The sequence below is a fragment of the Acanthochromis polyacanthus genome, chromosome 2 (genome assembly GCF_021347895.1).
Source record: "Acanthochromis polyacanthus isolate Apoly-LR-REF ecotype Palm Island chromosome 2, KAUST_Apoly_ChrSc, whole genome shotgun sequence".
Classification (NCBI taxonomy): domain Eukaryota; kingdom Metazoa; phylum Chordata; class Actinopteri; family Pomacentridae; genus Acanthochromis; species Acanthochromis polyacanthus.
The window spans coordinates 25,849,073-25,870,801 of record NC_067114.1 but is presented as its reverse complement, the minus strand read 5'-3'; the positions used below and the strand labels follow the sequence as shown (position 1 = coordinate 25,870,801).

The window sequence follows — 21,729 nt, the reverse complement described above, 5'->3', positions numbered from 1 at the left end:
GGAAGATAAACAAAACATAAATTTGGATATTGCATTTATTTGGACTACCACTCAAATATGCGTGAACCACGTTATTTTAATTAAAAGATAAATCTATGTGACATGCTGCTTCCCAGTTAATTATTCAGTGCTGTACAATAAAAACAAAACCCATTAAATATGCCATGCACTCTATTTCTCCATTAACAGTAAAAAGCACTCATCCTGGGGACAACATTTCAAATTCAGCTGCTGGTTTCCCTTTTTCACCTTTTTTTGGCCTTTCATTGCGGAAATGTATATTTATATTTATATATATATATATATATATATATATTCCATTTTCCCTCACTTTGCATTTACATTGCTTCTCTATTACGCTTGCAAAATATTTCACGTGAGCATCTGCTATTCTTGAAATGTGTCTAAGGTTTCCATCACACACAGAACTCTGCACATCTACTTAGTATTTTTAAATTTGAAATCCTTGGGTTACTCATTTAACTCCTTAAGGCTCAAGGATTTTTTGTTTGTTTGTTTTTTGTTTTTCCTTTTTAAAAGATATGCTCAAAAAAAAGACCTTCAAACTGAATCAATAACATCTGGAAAACTCTAAGTCCAAGCAATGCATAATGCTAGGCTTAATGGATAAGAGAAGCTTTGGAGGATTTTAAAATATAATTTGTTTCCTTATTCTCACTGTACAGGAGAGAGTGCATAACATCCTCGTACTAATAAGAGAGTCAAACTGATGGTACTGAGGCTCCAGAAAAACTGCAATTTTACCACAGTTGATGCAACAGAATTGAAGTACTACAAAACGATAATGATTTTATCCATAACTGTACTATGCAGCCGCTGAGTAAATGTGCCACACTTGGCAACCTTTGGAAAATATCAGCAGTTTAGATTTTACCCCGGATAGGATCTGATCAGAGGTCTCCAGAGTGGAAGATGGTGGTCAACAGACCTTTTTGTGATCAGGTAGATCTGGTGAAGCAAACATACACAGTACAGTCACATTGCTGTAAAAGATGACCAACAGATTGAAAAGTAGTTTTTTTAAGTCTATAGTTTGAAAGCTACTCAAACATAATGGATATATGGTTTGGGTTAGGGTTAGTACAGTACATTGCAGGGGTTTCATGTTAGCTGAAGATCATCTTGTACTTTTTTGTTTATAGACTTTAACAGTTATTCTTGGTAGAGGAATGCGCTATAAATGCAACATTTTATTCTAACATTCAAGAAGAAAATATTCATTAAAAAATCCTGCAAAATCTTGCTTGTGATCATTTGACCAAACTGGTTTGGAACTAGATGTTTTTTTCAATATAGCCACAATAGCTAATCCAAGGTCTTGATCTGACTTCCAAATGCTAAATTTGTTTTTTAAAAACCCATCCTGGAGCTTGACAAAGTGATGCTACATTAAAAACTGATACATTGAATATAAATTCAAGTGAAAGACCAAATCCACTTTGATTTATTTTCTTAAATCATGTGTTTTTTGACGCACTTCAGGAATTACCAAATAAGGGTTGTTTTGTTTTGATTAGGTGTAGAATTTTTTTCTTAAATCGTGTATCTTTCTTAATTTATTTTTGTTCCAGCAGAGGAATAGCCACCTGATTCAGATATTATCACCTAGTTGAATGGCCACACCATTTCCGTATATGCAGGCAAGCAGGGACCTCCCCCACCTTCCAAACAGCATGGTAGGTGCATTTTTATCAATTTTTATCATTTATAAACAGACGGTAGCCTCAGTGTTGTGGGCGACTTCATGAACTTAGACAAGACTCCTACCGGCGACGTCTGACGTTACGGTGAGCGTATTGCGTCATTTCCTGTTTCAGCACTGTGTCGTGTTGTTAGCATGGCTTCTGCTTCTGCCTCTTCCTCTCCCTCCCTCTCCTGCTCAGTGTGCCACATGTTTAGTTATTCCTCTGCCTCCTTTAGTGATAACGATATGTGTAATAAGTGCAGCCTTTTTGTAGTTCTGGAGGCGAGGCTCTCCGAATTGGAATCGCGGCTCCGCACCATGGAAAATAACCCGCTAGCAGCTAGCCAGGCCCCCTTAGCCGGTGCGGACCGCAATAGCTTAGCTAGTGTAGCATCTGTTAGCCGTCCCTTAGCAGCGCCCGAACAGCCGGGTGGATGGGTGACAGTTCGTAGGAAAAACAGTCCTAAACTCAAGCCTGCTGTCCCGGCTCACCACAAACCGCTTCATGTTTCTAATCGTTTTTCCCCGCTCAGCGACACACCCGCTGAGAAACCAACTCTGATCATTGGCAGCTCCATAGTCAGAAACGTGAAGCTAGCGACACCAGCGACCATAGTTAAATGCCTCCCAGGGGCCAGAGCGGGCGACATAGAAGCAAATTTGAAACTGCTGGCTAAAGATAATCGTAAATATAGTAAGATTGTTATTCACGTCGGCGGTAACGACACCCGGTTACGCCAATCGGAGGTCACTAAAATTAGCGTGGCATCGGTGTGTACTTTCGCCAAAACCATGTCGGACTCTGTAGTTTTCTCTGGACCCTTGCCTGATCTGACCAGCGATGACATGTTTAGCCGCATGTCGTCGTTTCGCCGCTGGTTGTCTATGTGGTGTCCATCAAACGACGTGGGCTTTATTGATAATTGGAGCTCTTTTTGGGGAAAACCTGGTCTGATTAGGAGAGATGGCATCCATCCCACTTTGGCTGGTGCAGCTCTGATTTCTAGGAATATGGCTGATTTTATTAGTACTCCTAAAGCATGACAACCCAGAGTTAAGACCAGGATGCAGAGTTGTAGTCTGACACACCTCTCTGCAGTTTCCTCACAGCTGTCACCCTCCAGTAATTCAGTTAACTTTATTGAGACTGTGTCTGTCCCCCGACCACCAAAATTCAATAAATTACACAAATCAAAAATATACAAAAGAAATAGTAACCACAAAAATTTAATAAAAATTAATACCACTATTTCAACAGAACACAGAGACAGGAAAATTAAATGTGGTCTGTTAAATATTAGATCTCTCTCGTCTAAATCTCTGCTAGTAAATGAGTTGATAACTGATCACCAGATTGATTTGTTCTGTTTGACTGAAACCTGGTTGCAGCAGGAAGAATTTGTTAGCCTAAACGAATCAACTCCCCCTAGTCATATTAACTGTCATATTCCTCGAATCACAGGCCGAGGAGGAGGAGTAGCAGCAATCTACCATTCTAGTTTAAAATTGAACCAGAGGCCTAAACCTGATTACAGCTCATTTGAAAATCTCACTCTTAGTCTCTCTCATCCAAATTTGAAAGCTCAGAAACCAGTTTTATTTGTTGTTATATATCGTCCTCCTGCTCCTTATTCTGAGTTTTTATCTCAATTCTCAGACTTTTTATCTGAATTAGTGCTCAGTTCAGACAAAGTTATTATTGTGGGTGACTTTAACATTCATGTTGACATAGACAGCGACAGCCTTACAACAGCTTTTAATTCATTATTAGACTCAATTGGGTTTTCTCAACATGTAAATAAACCAACTCATAGTTTTAATCACACTCTTGACCTTGTCCTGACTTATGGCATAGAAATTGAAGAGTTAACAGTATTTCCCCAGAACCCTCTTCTTTCTGACCATTTTATGATAACATTTCAATTTAAAGTAAAGGATTGTTTAGCAGCTGAGAACAAATATCATTACAGTAGGTGTTTGTCTGACAATTCAGTATCTAAATTTAAGGAAATAATACCCTCACTGTTTACTTCAGCAACATTTACTGATAAATCAGAAGGCAATTATTATTATTTTACCCCCACAGAAGTGGATTATTATGTTAATAATACTTCAGCCTCACTGCGTACAACTCTTGATAGTGTTGCACCTGTAAAAAAGAAAGTTATATCTCAGAGAAGACTTGCTCCTTGGTATAATTCCCAGCTGCGGACTTTAAAGCAGGCATCCCGAAAGCTGGAAAGAAAGTGGTATTCCACTAATTCAGAGGAAGTGTATGTGGCTTGGAAAAATAGTCTAGTAATCTATAAAAAAAGCTCTTCGTAATGCCAGGACAACTTATTATTCATCTTTAATAGATGAGAACAAGAACAACCCTAGGTTTCTCTTTAGCACTGTAGCCAGGCTGACAAAGAGTCAGAGCTCTGTTGAACCTTGTATTCCTTTAGCTTTAACCAGTAACGACTTCATGAGCTTCTTTACACATAAAATAGTTATGATTAGAGATAAAATTAATCTGGCCCTTCCTACAAATGTCACAGATGCTTTTGAATTGGCTGTTAGACCTGATGAATCTTTAGAATTCTTCACTCCTATATGTCTCTCTGAACTAATTTCAACAGTTTCTACATCCAAACCATCAACATGTCTTTTAGATCCTATCCCAACTAGACTCTTCAAGGAGATTTTACCTTTAATTAATTCTTCAATTTTAGATCTGATTAATCTCTCTCTAGTAACAGGCTATGTACCACAGGCTTTTAAGGTTGCTGTCATCAAACCTTTGCTTAAAAAGCCCACTTTAGATCCAGATGTGCTAGCTAACTATAGACCGATATCCAACCTACCATTTCTCTCTAAAATTCTGGAAAGAACAGTTGCAAATCAATTATGTGAACACTTACAAAGGAATAATTTGTTTGAAATGTTTCAGTCAGGCTTCAGAGTGCATCATAGCACAGAAACAGCTCTAGTGAAAGTTACTAATGACCTTCTCATAGCATCAGATAATGGACTAGTCTCTATACTTGTTTTGTTAGATCTTAGTGCAGCGTTTGACACAATCGACCACAACATTTTATTACAGCGTCTAGAACATTCAATTGGCATTAAAGGGACAGCACTGGACTGGTTTAAATCCTACTTATCAGATAGGTTCCAGTTTGTGCATGTCAACAATAACTCTTCTGAGCATACTAAAGTTAATCATGGAGTTCCTCAGGGTTCTGTCTTAGGACCGATACTTTTCACATTATACATGCTTCCTTTAGGCAATATTATTAGGAAGCATTGTATTAACTTCCATTGTTATGCAGATGACACACAATTGTATTTATCTATGAAGCCAGATGAAACTGATCAGTTAGCTAGACTGCAAGATTGTCTTAAGGACATTAAAACCTGGATGACTTTTAACTTCCTACTGCTAAATTCAGACAAAACTGAAGTCATTGTATTTGGCCCCAAACATCTTAGAAACTCGCTTTCAAAGCAAATAGTTACTCTGGATGGCATCACATTGGCCTCCAGTACTACTGTGAGGAATCTTGGAGTTATTTTTGACCAGGACATGTCCTTTAACTCACACATAAAGCAAGTCTGTAGGACTTCCTTTTTTCACCTGCGTAATATTGTAAAAATCAGAAACATTCTGTCTCAGAGTGATGCAGAAAAACTAGTTCATGCTTTTGTTACTTCCAGGCTTGACTATTGCAATTCCTTATTATCGGGTTGTCCAAATAGTTCTCTCAAACATCTACAGTTGATCCAAAACGCTGCTGCGAGAGTACTGACAGGAGTTAGCAAAAGAGATCATATTTCCCCTATACTTGCTTCTCTTCACTGGCTTCCTGTTAAATCCAGAATAGAATTAAAATCCTTCTTCTGACATATAAAGCTCTTAATAACCAATCTCCATCATATCTTAAAGATCTGATAGTACCTTATTATCCTAGTAGAACTCTTCGCTCTCAAGCTGCAGGCTTACTTGTTGTTCCTGGAATTTCTAAAAGTAGAATGGGAGGCAGAGCCTTCAGTTATCAGGCGCCTCTCCTGTGGAACCTGCTCCCAGTTTGGGTTCGGGAGGCAGACACCCTCTCTATTTTTAAGACCAGGCTTAAAACGTTCCTTTTTGACAAATCTTATAGTTGGGGCTGACTGGGTGACCCACAGGGGTTCGGCTTGTGTCTTCATTTGCACAGCTGACTCCTTCTTGGACGTCCCTTCGTTCTGCCTCTAGTCATGCTGCTATAGGCCTAGGCTGCTGGGGGACTTTTCTTGACGCACTGAGCCCTTCTCTATCTACCTTTACATTTAATATGTATACCGTTATTGCAGTACATTCACTCTGTTTCCCCCTGTGCTATTTCTCCAAGTGTCCCTGGTCCCAGAGCTGGATGCTTCGGATCTGCGGTTGATGTTCCGCCAGCTGGTCCAGTCTCCGCCATGTCCACTGTGGGATGCTGCTGCTGGCCTTCCTCCAGCCCTCTGCTTCCGACTCCCTTTTTCCACCAGTCAACTCTGCATTGCCTTCACTATACTGTTATGCTAATTTACATACTGTTTGAATTTTACTGCTAGCTATATATGGAGTATGTTTAATGTCAGAGCCGTACATCATAAGAGTAAACTATGAGTCAGTTTTCAATGTTAGCTTATACTTTGTCTGTGTCACATATCCTGTCATGCATGTATCCAAATGTGTGTTGTGTTTTCCTTGCTTTCCCACCCCTCCCTCTTCTCCCATCCCTCCCCCTTGCCCTCTTCTGTCATTCTCAACCCGCCCGGCCAGCAGGCAGATGGGTCCCCCCTATATAGGGCCGGGTTCTGCTCGAGGTTTCTTCCCTGTTAAAAGGGTGTTTTTCCTTGCCACTGTCGCCTTTGGGCTTGCTCTGGGGGTCAGGCATTTGGGTTCTGTAAAGCGTCTTGAGACGAGTTGACTGTAATTGACGCTATATAAATAAAATTGAATTGAATTGAATTGCATTCAAGTGAATATGTACATGTGAAATCTCTTGTAGAGCTTTGAAACACCGAGGGTAGTATCATGGCCTGAGCAATGGTAAAGCTGCTCTGTTGGTGGGTTGGTCCACTATTTTGGTCCAGACAGAAGTGGCCCATTTCAACAAATATGTGATGGATTAAAATCTGGTACAGAGATTAATGTTGTTTTCAGGATGAGTTCAGATCTCAACTTTTATGTAGTACCACCACTAGATCAAACTTTTAATTTGTCCAAGTGTTTGATTCATGATGGAAAAACCCACTTATCTAATGATATCCCTAGCCTCCCTTGTGTTTCAAGTTTTGTGAACATGGTAAATGTTCCCTGTTCAACATTAGCATGTTAACATTGTCCCTGTGAGATTTCAGCATTGAACTCAAAGCACCACTGTGCCTAAGTATATCCTCAAAGAGATGTTAGTGGGGTTGCAGACTTGTTTTTAGTCTTTTCATCACCACCTCTCCCTTCTATTTTTGGATCCCATGGGTTTCTTATTTACTACCCTGCTGGGACTCCAAGCGTTTACTTCTGTTGCTCTTGTGATTTTAGATGTAAGTGTAATCATTGAGTTAATAAGACAAGGAAACGTCATTCTAAATTCATAAGTTTCCCTAAATTTTCAGACACAAATTTGTGGATTATCACTTTGATCTGAGTGAAACCTTTCAGCATTTGGTGTCTGTTGTAATGAGCGCAGTCAGAATGGATCATCTTTAGTGGAGCGATTGACATCAATGATATGAATGAATCCAGACACAGACAAAGGGATTCCCAGAGGTAGAGGTTTTATTGCAGAAAAAACACCAGATAAATCTTACTGCTTCAAAGCACATCAGAACACCGAGAATGCAGAAAGAGTAAACAGTCAAATGTTTGATACACCTCTTTAATGAATTTTGTCTTCTGTCAAACAGATGTACAATAATAAATAATGACCAAGAATATATTTTTTAAATACAAACTGTGAATATAAGCTTATAGTTTGCAACAAAATCCCTCTCCTCACTTTTCCTTCCCTAAGCTAGAGAAATCTTTTTTTTCAGTTAGGAATGTGGACAGTACTTAGACAGGGACCGTATACTACAGAACTGCAGGCTGATATACAATAAATGACCATGGGTTCTTTTTTTGTCCTTTTCTTTTTCTTTTTTTTTCTTGCACCACCGATTATAAGTGAGTAAACTGCATGTGCTACTTAAATAGGAAGCTTGACAAAGATCAAACAGCACGGGGACAATGGAATGGATTATTTCAGGATTACAGCAGTGGAAAAATGGTGTATCATTCTTAGGCATGGACAAAAAGTCACAGAAGAATGACGAAAAAAATGTGTTCTCCAGTGTTGAAACGAAAAACAAACAAAAAAGAATTTATTTCAGAATTAAAGACATATTGCCTCATCTGAACATAATGATGAAAATGTACCGATTCACATGCTTTAGTAAGCTCAAAAAGCTGGAATACTGGTGCCAAAAAGTGGAATGTGTACTTTTTCTGAAAACTTTTTCCCCCTATTGACTTTTTGGTAATATATGTCACTACTTACCACATATTCTCATCTGTACAAACATCCTGAAAAGCAAGCTACAGCCATCAAGAACAAGTAGTGTACTGAAAACCTAAAGCTTGTACTACATATCTTTTATGTCATAGGGTGAAGGTCAATGGGGAAAGACTCAAGACTGTCAGTTATAAAGCAGTGAGAACTACTGTCCTATATGATACCAAAGAAGACAGAAAAAACATAAAAGAACTGCATATAAAACAACATTTTATGTACTGCAAATACTGTAGGGCCAAAAAGCAAAAGTATTCTTGCCACAATTTAAACCACTATTACATCGGCATACCATAATATAAAACTGACTCCATTCTATCCTTGTTCTTTCTCTTTCAGTTTTTTCCTCTTCTCTTCGACTTTACTTCTTTCTTTCTGCTGTTATCTTCATCTTTCCGTGGGGAACTGTATTGCTGTTTTTGATGCTGTTGTCTGTGTGTTTTTGTGTATATGTGTATTTGTATTATTCATGCTGTAGGGACATAACCTTGTTCAGACAGTCACTTTGTGGGGACCTGACTCCTTTCTGGGCACAAAATGCAAATCCTTTTAGGATTTAGGATATATGTTTAGATTCAGGTTAAGGCTTAGGTTGAGGTTAAGTTCTTGATTAAAGACAGGCTAAGGGTAAGACAATTAGTAGTTGCATTTAAGGTTTTGATAAATGTCCAGAAAATGAATCTATGAAGTCCATGTCATGTCCTCTGAAGTGATAGAAACACAAATGTGCGTCTGTGTGTGTGTGTTTTGTGTGCCTTTAGGCAGAGCTGTGGCACTAAAACCCTTGGGTTTAGCCCTCCACACCACTGAATGCGTGTTTGTGCGGAAAGATATTGACTTTCTGAAAGTCCGGATCATTTCTCTTTATCAGAAAAACATTAACAATCCCCAGCCCTCAAGCACCAACCAACCAACCACCAACACAACACAAAGCAACATACTTCACTAATTCTCCTCGCCCAGTAGTGAGCAACAGCTGCCGGCGCTAAAAAGTACAAAGTTGATACTTTTTCTTTTTGACTTTACAAGATCAAAACATTCTGTTCTCAATGTTTAACATTGTTTCTTTCCCTTGAGGATTACTCCCCTAAAAAAAAAAAAAAAAAAAAAAAAAAAAAACAAGACACAAAAAACCCTCTATTTATACAGTGAACAAGAATGCCATCATGAAAAAAGTGGGGGATTTTTCTAATAGAAAAAGTGTGATAATTAAAGACATAAGGCAGGGTACAATGAATGATTATCTAATATTTCATCTTTACAAGAGCTTAGAAGAGGAGGACATCAATCCTGCTATTTGTCTGAGTTGATGCCTGTGTTTCTGTCGAACTGTCTCTGTCAAACAAGCAGAATGCCATGGTTTTTTATGTACAGAACCAGTTCGTTATCCTTCCTTGTGAGGCACGTCTACCAACCTCCCCACAGCACAGGGCAGAGTCTTTACCAAAGTACCAAAGTACCAAACTGCCATCTTTCATCATAAAGACCAAAATTCTAAAAGAAATCAGCTCAGACTCCCTTCGTCTGTCTCTGACGTGGAGCCTGTAAGCTGACCTCCAGATGTTGAATTGCCAAACCAGAGCAGAACAAGACTTAACATTAGCTAATGGATGCTTTAAATACATTGCTGATTGATTTGTCTTCTATTTTCAAGGCCATCTTACCAAACTGGGCATATATTAGAGAGAAAGACTGAACAGAAGGAAGGAGGAGAAAAGCGGGTGACATGAGGGCCTCCGGCCAGCTGATGGGACTCAACTTGACCCCTTGGCGTAGAAACCAGAGTCAGGTTACCACTGTAAGACAGTGAGTGTGTGTTTGTGTGTTGTTGAATTGATTTCCTCTGCAATGACAGCTCCAGTCAGGCTGGCACCAATGCTTCCCCCCACCGCTTTCCTCTCTATTCCCACTGACCCTGCAACACACACATACAGTGCTCATCACTCGCACTAGGAAAATGGCAGCCACTGGTGTTATGTTCTGGTCTGGGTGTGCATTCAAAAGCACTTCTCTTCCTCCTCCACCTTCGATACAGTAACTGTTCTGCCAAATCATTTACATGGATCATTTTTCTTATAAAAGCATTATTTTTAGAGAAAAATCTCTAATGATTTTAGATTACTTCATCTGACTTGCCTCTTGCCTCCATCTGTGAGTTTTTAACTCTCTTCCCTTTACATTCTTAAACATGCTCCACTGTGCTCACGTCCAGCTGATTCGTCGCATTACAAATACGTAGATTAATAATATTTTCTTAGTAAATGTTCACAGACTTCTAATAACACACATGGAGTATGTTTAATTTGTGTTGATAACATAAAAAGTGTAGTTTATCCACAGTGCTCCTGGTGGCTTCACTCCTTACGAGAGGTGGCCTCCATGGAAAATGGCACAATGTTATTCCCACGACCTCCGTCTGATCTTGTCACTGGTTTATTAAATGTAACACTACCAGTGGCATCATCAGACTTCTTCTCCGAGCTGTCAGACTCAGGTTGGGAGCGTTTGAATCGTCGATCAGGGTACTGACTGTTGTCAAAAGGCATGCGGTGCACGCACAGCACATGAGTCTTCAGGTTGCCCTTCTGTGAGGCACTGTAGGGGCAGTAACTGCACTTGAATGGCCTCTGACCTGGAAAAAGAAACAGAGAAAGTACATATCGTGACCATTTTAGTCTGAATCAGTAACTCTAAAGGCAATAAGACTTGAGGTTTCTTATGTCACTTTAATCTAATTTTATATCAGAGTTATTTTTTCTATCAATGCACTGTAGACAGATGAACACAAAACAAAACATCCTGCCATACTGGGGATTCGATCGATAGTTTGGAAGGTTGATATGGGTTCAGATTCTTAAAATGAGACCATTTCAAAGCACTGGTTTCAAACTACATGCAGTTGGAGTTGGGGGGAAAAAATCACCGCATCAATCGCTTCTTGGAGATAAGGGCACGGGTATCTAACCAGTACTGACAACACTTAGATGCTCCACACCTTTTAAAAGGGCATATTGGTGATACAGCTATAGATTGGAAATGCATCAGCAGTCCTTAGATAAGTTTAGTTTGGCTGTTTGAAATGTAAGCTGTGGAGTTGTTTCGTTTCCAGTATTTTACACCAAAACATGCATCTGCTAGGGCAAACAAAGCTTAGTTCCAATCTGAAATGCAGTAAAGATTCCAATACAAATACATCAAACTTGAAAATTTCTTATTGAAACACTTGACATGATTGCTTTCCAGACTGCGAAAATCCTTTTCTTTCCTGTAACCACTTGCTGTATTTTGTCATGCCTCACATCTGCTGGAACATCACTCACTTGTTGCTCAAACAGTCTATTTTGTATTTATGCTACATTTGACATAATAAGCCATTTCACATGCATCGGTTGGCTGAAGGGCTGCACAGTGGCTTAGGACTTTCGCCTTGCAGCTAGAAGATCCCCAGTTCACGTCTAGGCCTGTCTGCATGGAGTGTGCATGTTCTCCCAGTACATGCGTGGGTTTTCACCGGGTACCACAGTCCAAAAACATGTTGAGGTTAATCGGTGACTCTAAATTGTCTGTAGGTGGGAATGCAGTTGTGATTGCCTGTCTGTATATGTAACCCTGTGATAGACTGGTGATCTGTCCAGGGTGAACTCTGCCTTCACTATAAATTGAATCTGTATGATTTTGGACTGTGGAAAAGGAAACCCCCACAGTTCTGACAAAAGCAGGACTAGTAGGTCCTAGATTGGCTCGAGGCAATCAGTAGGCCTCTTTGCTGCCCCTCCATCATATCAACAGTCTGCTAACCCTCCTACTGTATTAAGTTCTCATTTAAATGTGTGAGAGATTCACATGTACTCTCTCAGCAAAACAAGGTTTCATTCCATCTTCAAAATTGGCATAGTAAGTACTCTAAAAACACATTTTTAATGCTAATAAAATCATTTTTATGCTAATAATATTTTTTTAATGCTCATAAAAAAGCTACATCTGCAATGTCAGAGGTCAAATTTCACCCATTAGTAAATATAGCCTGTTTATGCAGAGATATAAATAAATAGTAAATGTTGCCATAAGTCTTTCATCATAAGTTTCTCATTGTCTTATAACATAGTGTCTGTCTGTTCTGTTTATCAAAGTGACAAAGTAGATTCACTGGGCCTATTAAAAAAAAACTAAAAATAAGTGTTGCAAGTTAAAAGTAATCAAATGCACATAAAATGTCAAAGCATGCATGTATAGATGACATTTAATGTGTTTGTTTTTCAGTCCCAGGATTGAAATTTGACCCACGAACACAAATGGGTGTAAAGGCTTTTTGACAATAACAGGAGGGTTAAGTGACTGACTGATATTTCATTTAAAAGCCTGATATTTGGGCCTCTGACCTGAACTCCTACAGTTGTGCTCATAAGTTTACATACCCTGGCAGAATTTGTAAAATGTGCTCCATTCTTTAATGAAAACATGAATGATCAGAGCAAATACAATTGCGTGACAATAAATAGCTTTGTCTAAACACCAGCCCTAAATGAAAGAAAATGTTTCCATTAACAAACATATTTGCTACAAAAAAAATAAAGGACAATATTTCACAAATTTGGCCAGGGTATGTAAACTTATGAGCACAACTGTACCTCTATCCTGCTACCCTTCTCACCACAAGTTGACTTCACAGTGCTTTCCGGCTCCCTCTGGTTCTTACGCGGATATGTTATAAATTTTAAATATTAGACTGAAGAACAGACGGTGGAAGAGGAGGGTTAAGATGAGGACAAAGAGGAGAAGTGATATCCACATTCACACCACCCCAGCAACATTGCTGACCGCCTTATTGAAACAAATGCATCCTCAAAACATTACCCAACACTTAATACTTACCTCACTTGGTGCAGGCAGTGAGTACCCACAAATTCATCTTAACTAAACTTTTGTAGCTCCCAGAGTCGATATGCATCTTTTGAAGAGGGTGCATACATTTAGTCCCCTGAACACAATAGCAAAGCTGAAGAAGGCAAAGTATTTTTCTCTATCTCCCCTCCTTGCACCGGCTCCAGCACAAAATGTTCTCCCTAGATTGAATCTGATCATCACAGCAGCAAACACAATGGCCCTTAATAGCACCAGCCGTTTGTTTGAGGGATGCCGATTACACCGCCATCATAACCCACTTCACTTAGCTCACTCACTCACAGACAGACAGAGGGGACAAAATGGAGAGGGAAGGAGGAAGGAAGTCGGAGGAGCAGAATAAAGGCGGAGAGTTAGAGTCCTCTCTTGTACTTTAGAATATTAATAACAGTACATTTGCTGTTACTCTCATTTTCTCTTTTTTTTTCTTCATCGCTTATTCAATTGGAGATACTCTAAATCAAATTAACATATGGGGTTTAAAAGAGGCGCTGTGATAGGTGCACAGAATATCAATAGGTAAAAGGCCAGGAATTAAAAGGAAACAGTCGATTTGAAACTTACACACTTGGGATATATGTGGAGTTAGCAAGGGTGAGTGCACAATCTGCTTATATTGTACAAAGATGGACATATGCACGCTAAAGTGTGAACACACACACCCTCAGGCATGATGTGAGGATACAATGAGGCAATGTGAGACGTGTGGAAGCAGCTACTTTGTGTTTGGCAATCTGACACAGGCTTTGGAGCCTCGCCGGCTTTCTGATATTACATTGTTTGCTTCAGAGCCAGACAAAGGGGATTGCTACAAGTTTGGAGGCTTTGGATGTTCCAGTTGTCTGAATTTCCAGATAAGCTAGTCGGCGGCACACAATGAAGGCCCCTTTTATTCATGTGCAGTTTAATTTCACACTCTCTTACATTACGTTAAGTCCGAGAGGCAGAATATCTCATCCCATTTTACACTTAGGGAGAGCGAAATATGCCCCCAAACAACTCAACTAGTTTTTTTTTTCCTACCCCATCTTCCTGCTTATTTACTGTTTGTCTTCATGGACTTTAAAAATAAATACAAATCAAGCTGGGTTTTTATCTCCGGGGAGATGTTTAGGTAAAAAAAAGGAGAGACTGTGGTTTGAATTGCATGGCTTAAAAAAAAAAAAGTTTAGATAGGATACATAAACTTGAATTAGTGTTGAGATTGAAATTGACTTCTGCAGAGCAACTTAGAGACACACAGGCTATACTTTGTTATGGATTAAAAATTAAAGAGGTGCTCTCTCTCACTCACGCCCACGCATATATTCAGGCATTCAACAATTAGCATGCCCGGCTACTGTGAAGGGCCAAAGTTGCCATCATTAATCCATGTCCTTAAGTCTGTGACTAAAACAGCCACATGCAGCAACACTTAAGTCAAACTAGAAAAGTCTATTTTCTGGAAAAAAAAAAAAAAATCTGTGTGGTTGCTGACAGCTACGATAACTTCTTAAGCTAAATATGCTGAAGACTGAATTGACCAGCTGCCATTGCTCAAGCTGAAGATTCAAAAAGGCTGAATATGTGGGAGCTTTTGTGTGTTTCAAAATAGAAAGTCAGAACTGAAGACATGTTGTAAAGAAGGGCCAGGAGGTGAGATTTGGACAAGAAAACCATAGTAGGAAGAAAAAGTCGTTAGCGTTAGAACTGATTGGGTTGTGCAGCGTAATACACACTGACTGAAAAATCACAAGACGAGAATATGCAAGCGCTATAAATTGCACGAAATTACTACCTGTACAAAAGTTATAAGAGTTCAAAAAAAGTCCCTTTGTTACTGTAGAAAACACTAAATATCATACACACAAGCAGGTACCACTTAACACTCAGTCAGGACATTGCAATTGAGGTTGTAGTCAGTGAAATCTCATCTGTGTTTATGGATCGAGAGGTGTGATATTTGTACTTAATGTTCGTTTTTTCAATATTTTGTAATTTTCTTTTACTTTAATTATTTATTTGATTTCTGAGTAAGACTAAAGGAAAGCAAATATGTCATTTTACCATTTCACTGATTCAAATAAGATAAAATATTTGTTTGTCCAAATAAGTAAAAAAAAAAACTGCAACAACAACAAAAAACCTTAACAACTTCCATCTGATTTTCCAATTTCCTGTCGCTGAATAGTACACTCAGTTCTTTTCATTCCTTTCAGTGTTAGAACTTGACTCATTGTGCCTGAACACCACACCAGTCAGTGAAGAAGAAATCCTATGCTATCATTGATTGACCTTTTGAGATTTTTGTTAGTTTGACCTTTTTTTCCCAGCACAATATTATCAATAACAAGGTAGCATTATCAACAATCTTGCCATGAGGGCTATTCCATTTCATTTCAACCAAAGTATTAATTTTTTTGTATGTTTTGTTAATCCTAAACATGAGAGCCATGGGAGTCTATTTATCAACCTACAGCCACTTTTACAGATGTGGTGGTGGCTGCTGTATAATTTTCCTCAGAAAATGGCCTGTCAAGATGATCACAGAATGAAAATGTCAAATTATGTAAACATTTTAAAACTAATAAATCTAAAAAATAATTTAAAAAAAATCAAATGTTGTACACATAGTACAAGAGATGTTGCTATTTTAAAAATTTCAAATTAAATTAATGAAATTTGATACATTATCCGAATGCTGAGGAATACAATGCTTTGTAGAGCTTGTAGGAAATTCTTCAAAGCAGCTACTCATTTTTACTTTACAGCTGTTAATATGAAACAAACAACAAGTCCTCCAATTCATACAACCACACAGGTTGTATGTAACGTGCACCGGAATACAACCCATGAGAGCGTATTTACGTTAGCGCCCCGACAGGGAAAAGGAACACATTACGGGATTTAATTCGCGAAACGGCTTTTCCCTCGCGAAACGGCTTTTCCCTCACTTTCGCAACACGGGGTTAGGGTTAGGGGTAGGGTTAGGTAAAAGTTTGTTCATGGTGACGTTTCACCGGAGTGTCGATATTTACTCAACCACTAGAGGTCGCTTAACGTCAAAACCTAACACTCGGTCGTAATACGGGCGTGTAGAGACGACCTATGTGGTTGTTTTTTTTGTTTGAGGACAGGCTCCTGCTGAGTTCACTGCTGTGCATTTGGGGTCTTCCTATTTACCTAAACATAAAACTGGTACTTTGCAGATGTTCATTGTAGAGATTACATCCTTTTTTGCATATGATATATTTGTTTGTTTTTCTCTACAGTCAGCAATAATTTGATCAAAATTTTATGTTTTCTGTGACTTTTTAAAGTTTTTTGTAAGCTTTATAGTTGGACAAAAATTGCTGGGATTGCATGATCCAGCATTGCATCATGTACCATAACTTTAGTCAACCTTTTGTAACCATCTATTTCTGGGTTGGAATTTTACTTGGGTTCTACCATGTAAATAAGGCTAAGATGAAGAATCTGAGCACACCACATAATCTGGCTTGTAAAAGTAATTCTGTGAAAGACAAACACTGACATGAGTCTGTTTTCATGTGCCAAATCCAACCAGGATTTTAAGGATTAAATAGTGGATTGTCTCTGATAAATGCCAAAGTTTTCATTTGAAAAATCATATTCTAATGGCTCTAAAATTGTGTTGGGAACCCCAGGATGACTTGACATCAAATTTCCCTGAAAAAAAATAGCAATGCCTCAATGAATGACATGTCTGAGCATCACAAATTCAACTTTAATCCAACCTGGACCTAATCCTAACCCAGTAAACCCAAAAATTACACTGATACTGGAGGATTTTTCACATGAAAATATATGTATGACACTAATGTGCAGCGCGAGTGCAGGGAGCAGTGTTACCATATGTAGAATTAAGGGCTGTGGATGAAGCAGGTCTGACTTTAATGCTGTAAATAATGTTTGCAATGTGCGATCTTTCCCCAACTTATTATTGTTATTATTATTATTTTGCGTAACCCTAACCAATTATTAACTCTATCTGCCTAAACATGATTTATTTTCTAACACCGCAATCATTCCCTAACCTTAATTAATTGTAGTTGACAACCAGAACAATTATGGAAAGTGAACATTAAAAAAAAAAGTTGGCTCTACATGTGACTGAACATAATCCAGGGTTTTCCAAAATCCTCCAACACTGAAATTCTTTCCTGGCAATGGTTTTCATCTAGTCTGACTCACCGGATGCAGTTTGCAAGTATATGTCTGCCAGTGACAGTATTTCACAAAGCTTTCTTCTGCCTTTCCAGTACTTATGTGTTACTATTTGAGCAGCAGCGTACATGCTATTTTATTTTATTTTTTTTAGGTTTTGCAGAGAATTTGCACTATGCAATAAACTAGCACTACTATTTCCCCCCCTTTTTTGGCTTTATTCATTTGTTAAATGATGTGCTCACCTCCCTGGATGCACATTTTAAACCAAAACTCTCAAATTTAGAGTTTGCTACACCCTGTTCTTATCCCCACCCAAGACAGCTGTCATTGGTATGAACATATTACAGCTTTTTATCCCCTGTAGCTCACTGATAACTAGATTCAGTCAGACCATTCCATGTGGTGCTGTGTCAGCACTAGAGAATAGTCTGGTCATGTGTCAGCAGGATTCCACAAATGTTTTGCAAATCTCTTTCCACACATATCTGTGTATTTTACTGCACTTTCTTAATTTGATGAAAAAGCATTTTACAATTTACGTGTTAGGTCTTTGCAAGTTATTTATCCTTTCATTGCATTGAAGCTAGGCTGGTTGAGATGCCAAAAGCCTGTATGAGTGAAAAAAAAAAAAAAATCAAGGGATAGAGACACATAGAGGAATAAATAGTGGGAAGAAAACAAGAAAGAGAGAGACAGGAAGAGGGAAGAGAGAAGAGAAACAGTGGTCTTGTTTTCATTAGTGTGGCATTATCTAAGCCTGTTAATTAACCCCCTAAGGCCCTCTGCATGGAGATCAGAGGAAAAGGGGATGAGGAAGTGGAGAGGAGGGCAGCAAGACAGGATTCAGTGGGTGGAGGTGTGTGTGTGTGTCTGTGTGTGTGCGAGTAGCAAAGATGTATCACAGCGCTGCCACAAACATGCCCATGTTTCACCTGCCATACATGCACATTTCCACCCCACTCCTTTACTCAGCCCCCCAGCCCACTGCAATTACTGCATCTCTACTCATAAACACACTTACAGACACACACACGCACACTACTGGAGACACACTAAAGATGGACCTCTCTGCTGTGCTTATAAAACAATAGAATTATATGTATATTATTGTGAGCTTACCTTTGCATTCATATATCTCAACTTTATTTCAAGCTTCGACTACAACAGTTTTATTTTGTGCATGTGTGACTGTTGTGTGTTGTGAAGTGACAGAAAGTGACATATCCCAAACTGCTTATATTGAATGGTTCATGGCCATATGTGAAAAATACAGCGCTGCTCTCGGGAAAGTGTTGTCTCGCTTGCGTCTTATGAGAAGAGCTATCTTAAGACTGCAACAGATGGCAGTGCTTGCATCAAATTGCATTTAAGGACGGCTGCTTTTGGTTGGATGCCAGCATGTTGTTCTCGGTGTTAATGTGCTCCTGTATGTGTGTGTATGGCAATGTGTTTCTGTGAGCATGTTTGCACATTAATGTATAGTGTCTCTATATGTGAATTAATGCCTCTGCAGCGTATGTTTCGGTAAATATTTGTATGTTTATGGGAAGTGTGGCTTAGAGGGTGTAACATGAGGGATGGAGGGGGGAAAAAGATTACAGGGAGAGAGATGACCGCATGTATTAGGACAGGGGGACATCTTTTTGGTTTAATGAATTTGAGATAAAGACCATGAGTTGATGTGTGCTACATACAGAAAGATACATTCATGCCTAATACTAAAGCAATTTGTACATTTGAAAACAAAGTAGAAACCATTTGTCGGCAACAACCTTGAAATAAACTTTATGACTATTTAAGGAAAGTAATAGTGTGAAAAGACGCAGAAAGAATAAGAGGCAGACAGGCGGTCTGTAGGCAGAGAGACAGAGACACACAGAAGGTGTGAGCAATTAAATGTGCTACCATCTGTCCAATAACCTGCATGCATACTGCAGCTCCCAGATTACTCAGCAAACTGCAGCAACACCTTCACACACACACACACACACACACACACACACACACACACACACACACACACACACACACACACACACATACACACACACACACACACACACACACACACACACACACACACACACACACACACACACACATGTTTGTCTTTCTATCATTGTGGGGACTTACCATTGACTCCCATTCATATCTAACCCCTAACCCTTACCCTAACCCGAACCTTAACCATCACCAAAACAATGCCTAACCCTAAAGAAACATTTTTGCACTTTTATTTTTTTCAGTAACAACAACATGGCCAAGAAAATGCCTCATGACCAAAATGAGGTCCCCACAAGTGACATTGTTTTTGGTTTTCCTACAGTTGTGGGGACATTTGGTCCCCACAAGTATAGCCAGCACCTGACCACACACACACACACACACATACACACACACACACACACACACACACACACACACACGGATACAAGAATGCCAACCCATCCGCACTGAGAAGTAGTTTTAGAAGGTGTTTCCTGCTGACATCACTGACTGGATTTAACCAGATATATGAAGTGTTTAAAGTGTTGTGTTATGTTTTGTTTTTGTTTTTTTTTGTTTGTTTTTTTTAGCTCACTAAATGTACAAAATTAGATATTAACCTTACATCTAAAGTCATACAATTTAATCAATAATTTAACCTTGCTGTTTGACCAAGAATCAAAGTAATGAAGTGCTGCGTCAAATGACTCCTTCAAGACTGTTGGAAATATGTGAAAGAATACACACTGCCTGGCCAACAAAATAGTCACACATTCTAATATTTTGTTGGACGGCCTTTAGTTTTGAGTATGGCCCTCATTCGCTATGGCATCATTTCGATAAGCTTCTGCAATGTCACAGCATTTATTTGTGTGCAGAGATGCATTCATTTTTCTCCAAGATCTTGTGTTGATGATGGGAAAGTCGGATAGCTGTGCAAAGTCCTCTCCAGCACATCCCAAAGATTCTCAATGGGCTGAGGTTTGGACTCTGTGGAGGCCAATCCATGTGTGAAAAGGATGTCTCATGCCCTCTGATGCATTCATTCACAATGTGAGCCCCATGAATCCTGGCATTGTCATCTTGGAATATGTCCATGCCGTCAGGGAAGAAAAACTCCACTGATGGAAAGACCTGGTCATTCAATATATTCAGGTAGTCAGCTGACCTCACTGTATGGGAACACAACTTTGTTGAACCTGACCAACCCCACATCACAACCGTAACCCTACAGGCTTGTAAACACTAGGCATGATGAGTGCATCACTTCACCTGCCTCTATTCTTACCATGATGCGCCCATCACTTTGGAACACGGTAAATCTGGACTCATCAGACCACATGACCGACCACATTTCTTCCTAGAAGATGATGATTCACCACTATCCTTCCAGGTTTTAATGATGTGTTGGATGGTTCTCAACCTGGTTTTAGTAGTTTCAGAAATCTCCTTAGTTGTTTTCTTTGCATGATGCAGGTCAACAATTTGACCCTTCTGAAACAGATTAGCATTCAATAAGTTGTTGCCAGCTGAAACATATTCATCACTGCAGTTATTATCCACTGGAAACAGATTACCTATTTTTGGCCAGGCAGTGTATGTATGAATATAAACAAGGTACATATCTAAGCCATCATTAACATCTTAGGTAATAGAAAAAAAATTCACTGCTTGAGGCTAAGGCTGCTCCAAGGGTGCTGTAGTGTGGCTGACCTTGCACTCTGACCCTATATGCGAATAAGAGACAAGACAATAAAATCTTGTCTTGTCTTATCTCCTATTTATATAACTATATGACAATCTGAAATTACTGGGAATAAAAAAAATATTCAAATAAATATTTTTAATTTGTAACATTACTTCTAATCTTTGGCAGTCTGGAACTTTTTGTACTGAGGGTGGTTAATGTTTGAAAGCGCAGTTTAAGTTCAATTAAATATGTTCCTATCAAATAGATCAGACAGTATTATTTGCGTTATATGATCTTGTCACATTTTATGACTGGTTGTTAAATGCCTATATGTGTGTGTGTGTGTGTGTGTGTGTGTATATATATATATATATATATATATATATCCCAAAATAATCACATTTGCATCATTTCAAACCTTCAAACAGCCTGAAGGGAATTTAGCCTTCTATCCTTCCCTACATTTCCTCTGATGAATTAAGAGTATTTCCCTCAGCGAGCGGGCTTGTTGATAGAAAATTGGCCTGAAGTTTGGGGAATAACGATTTGGTCTGTTTCCTAGCTTAACTAGAGAAAACCAACACGCAAATAACACCAGGGGAGGCACTTAAGGAGAGGAGAGGAACTGTGGGGGGAGACGGGTGGAGGGAAAGGAGCTCTTTCAGCATCAAAGCCAGCTAAAACGTCTTCACCAGGGACTAGGTCCCATGTTAAAC

General features: G+C 39.0%; 1 protein-coding gene across 4 annotated transcripts in view; it reads right to left on the bottom strand.

Annotated features, from left to right (window-relative positions):
* Positions 1-7,475: 7,475 nt before the first annotated feature.
* The window catches only part of znf536 (zinc finger protein 536), a 237,376-nt gene continuing 223,122 nt past the window's right edge, over positions 7,476-21,729 (bottom strand). For all 4 annotated transcript variants that reach the window (XM_051941512.1, XM_022191829.2, XM_022191828.2 and 1 more), the window contains exon 8: positions 7,476-10,897. In XM_051941512.1, coding sequence (XP_051797472.1) covers positions 10,620-10,897 — 278 coding nt within the window. In that variant the 3' untranslated portion in view covers positions 7,476-10,619. The remainder of the gene's footprint in view (positions 10,898-21,729) is intronic.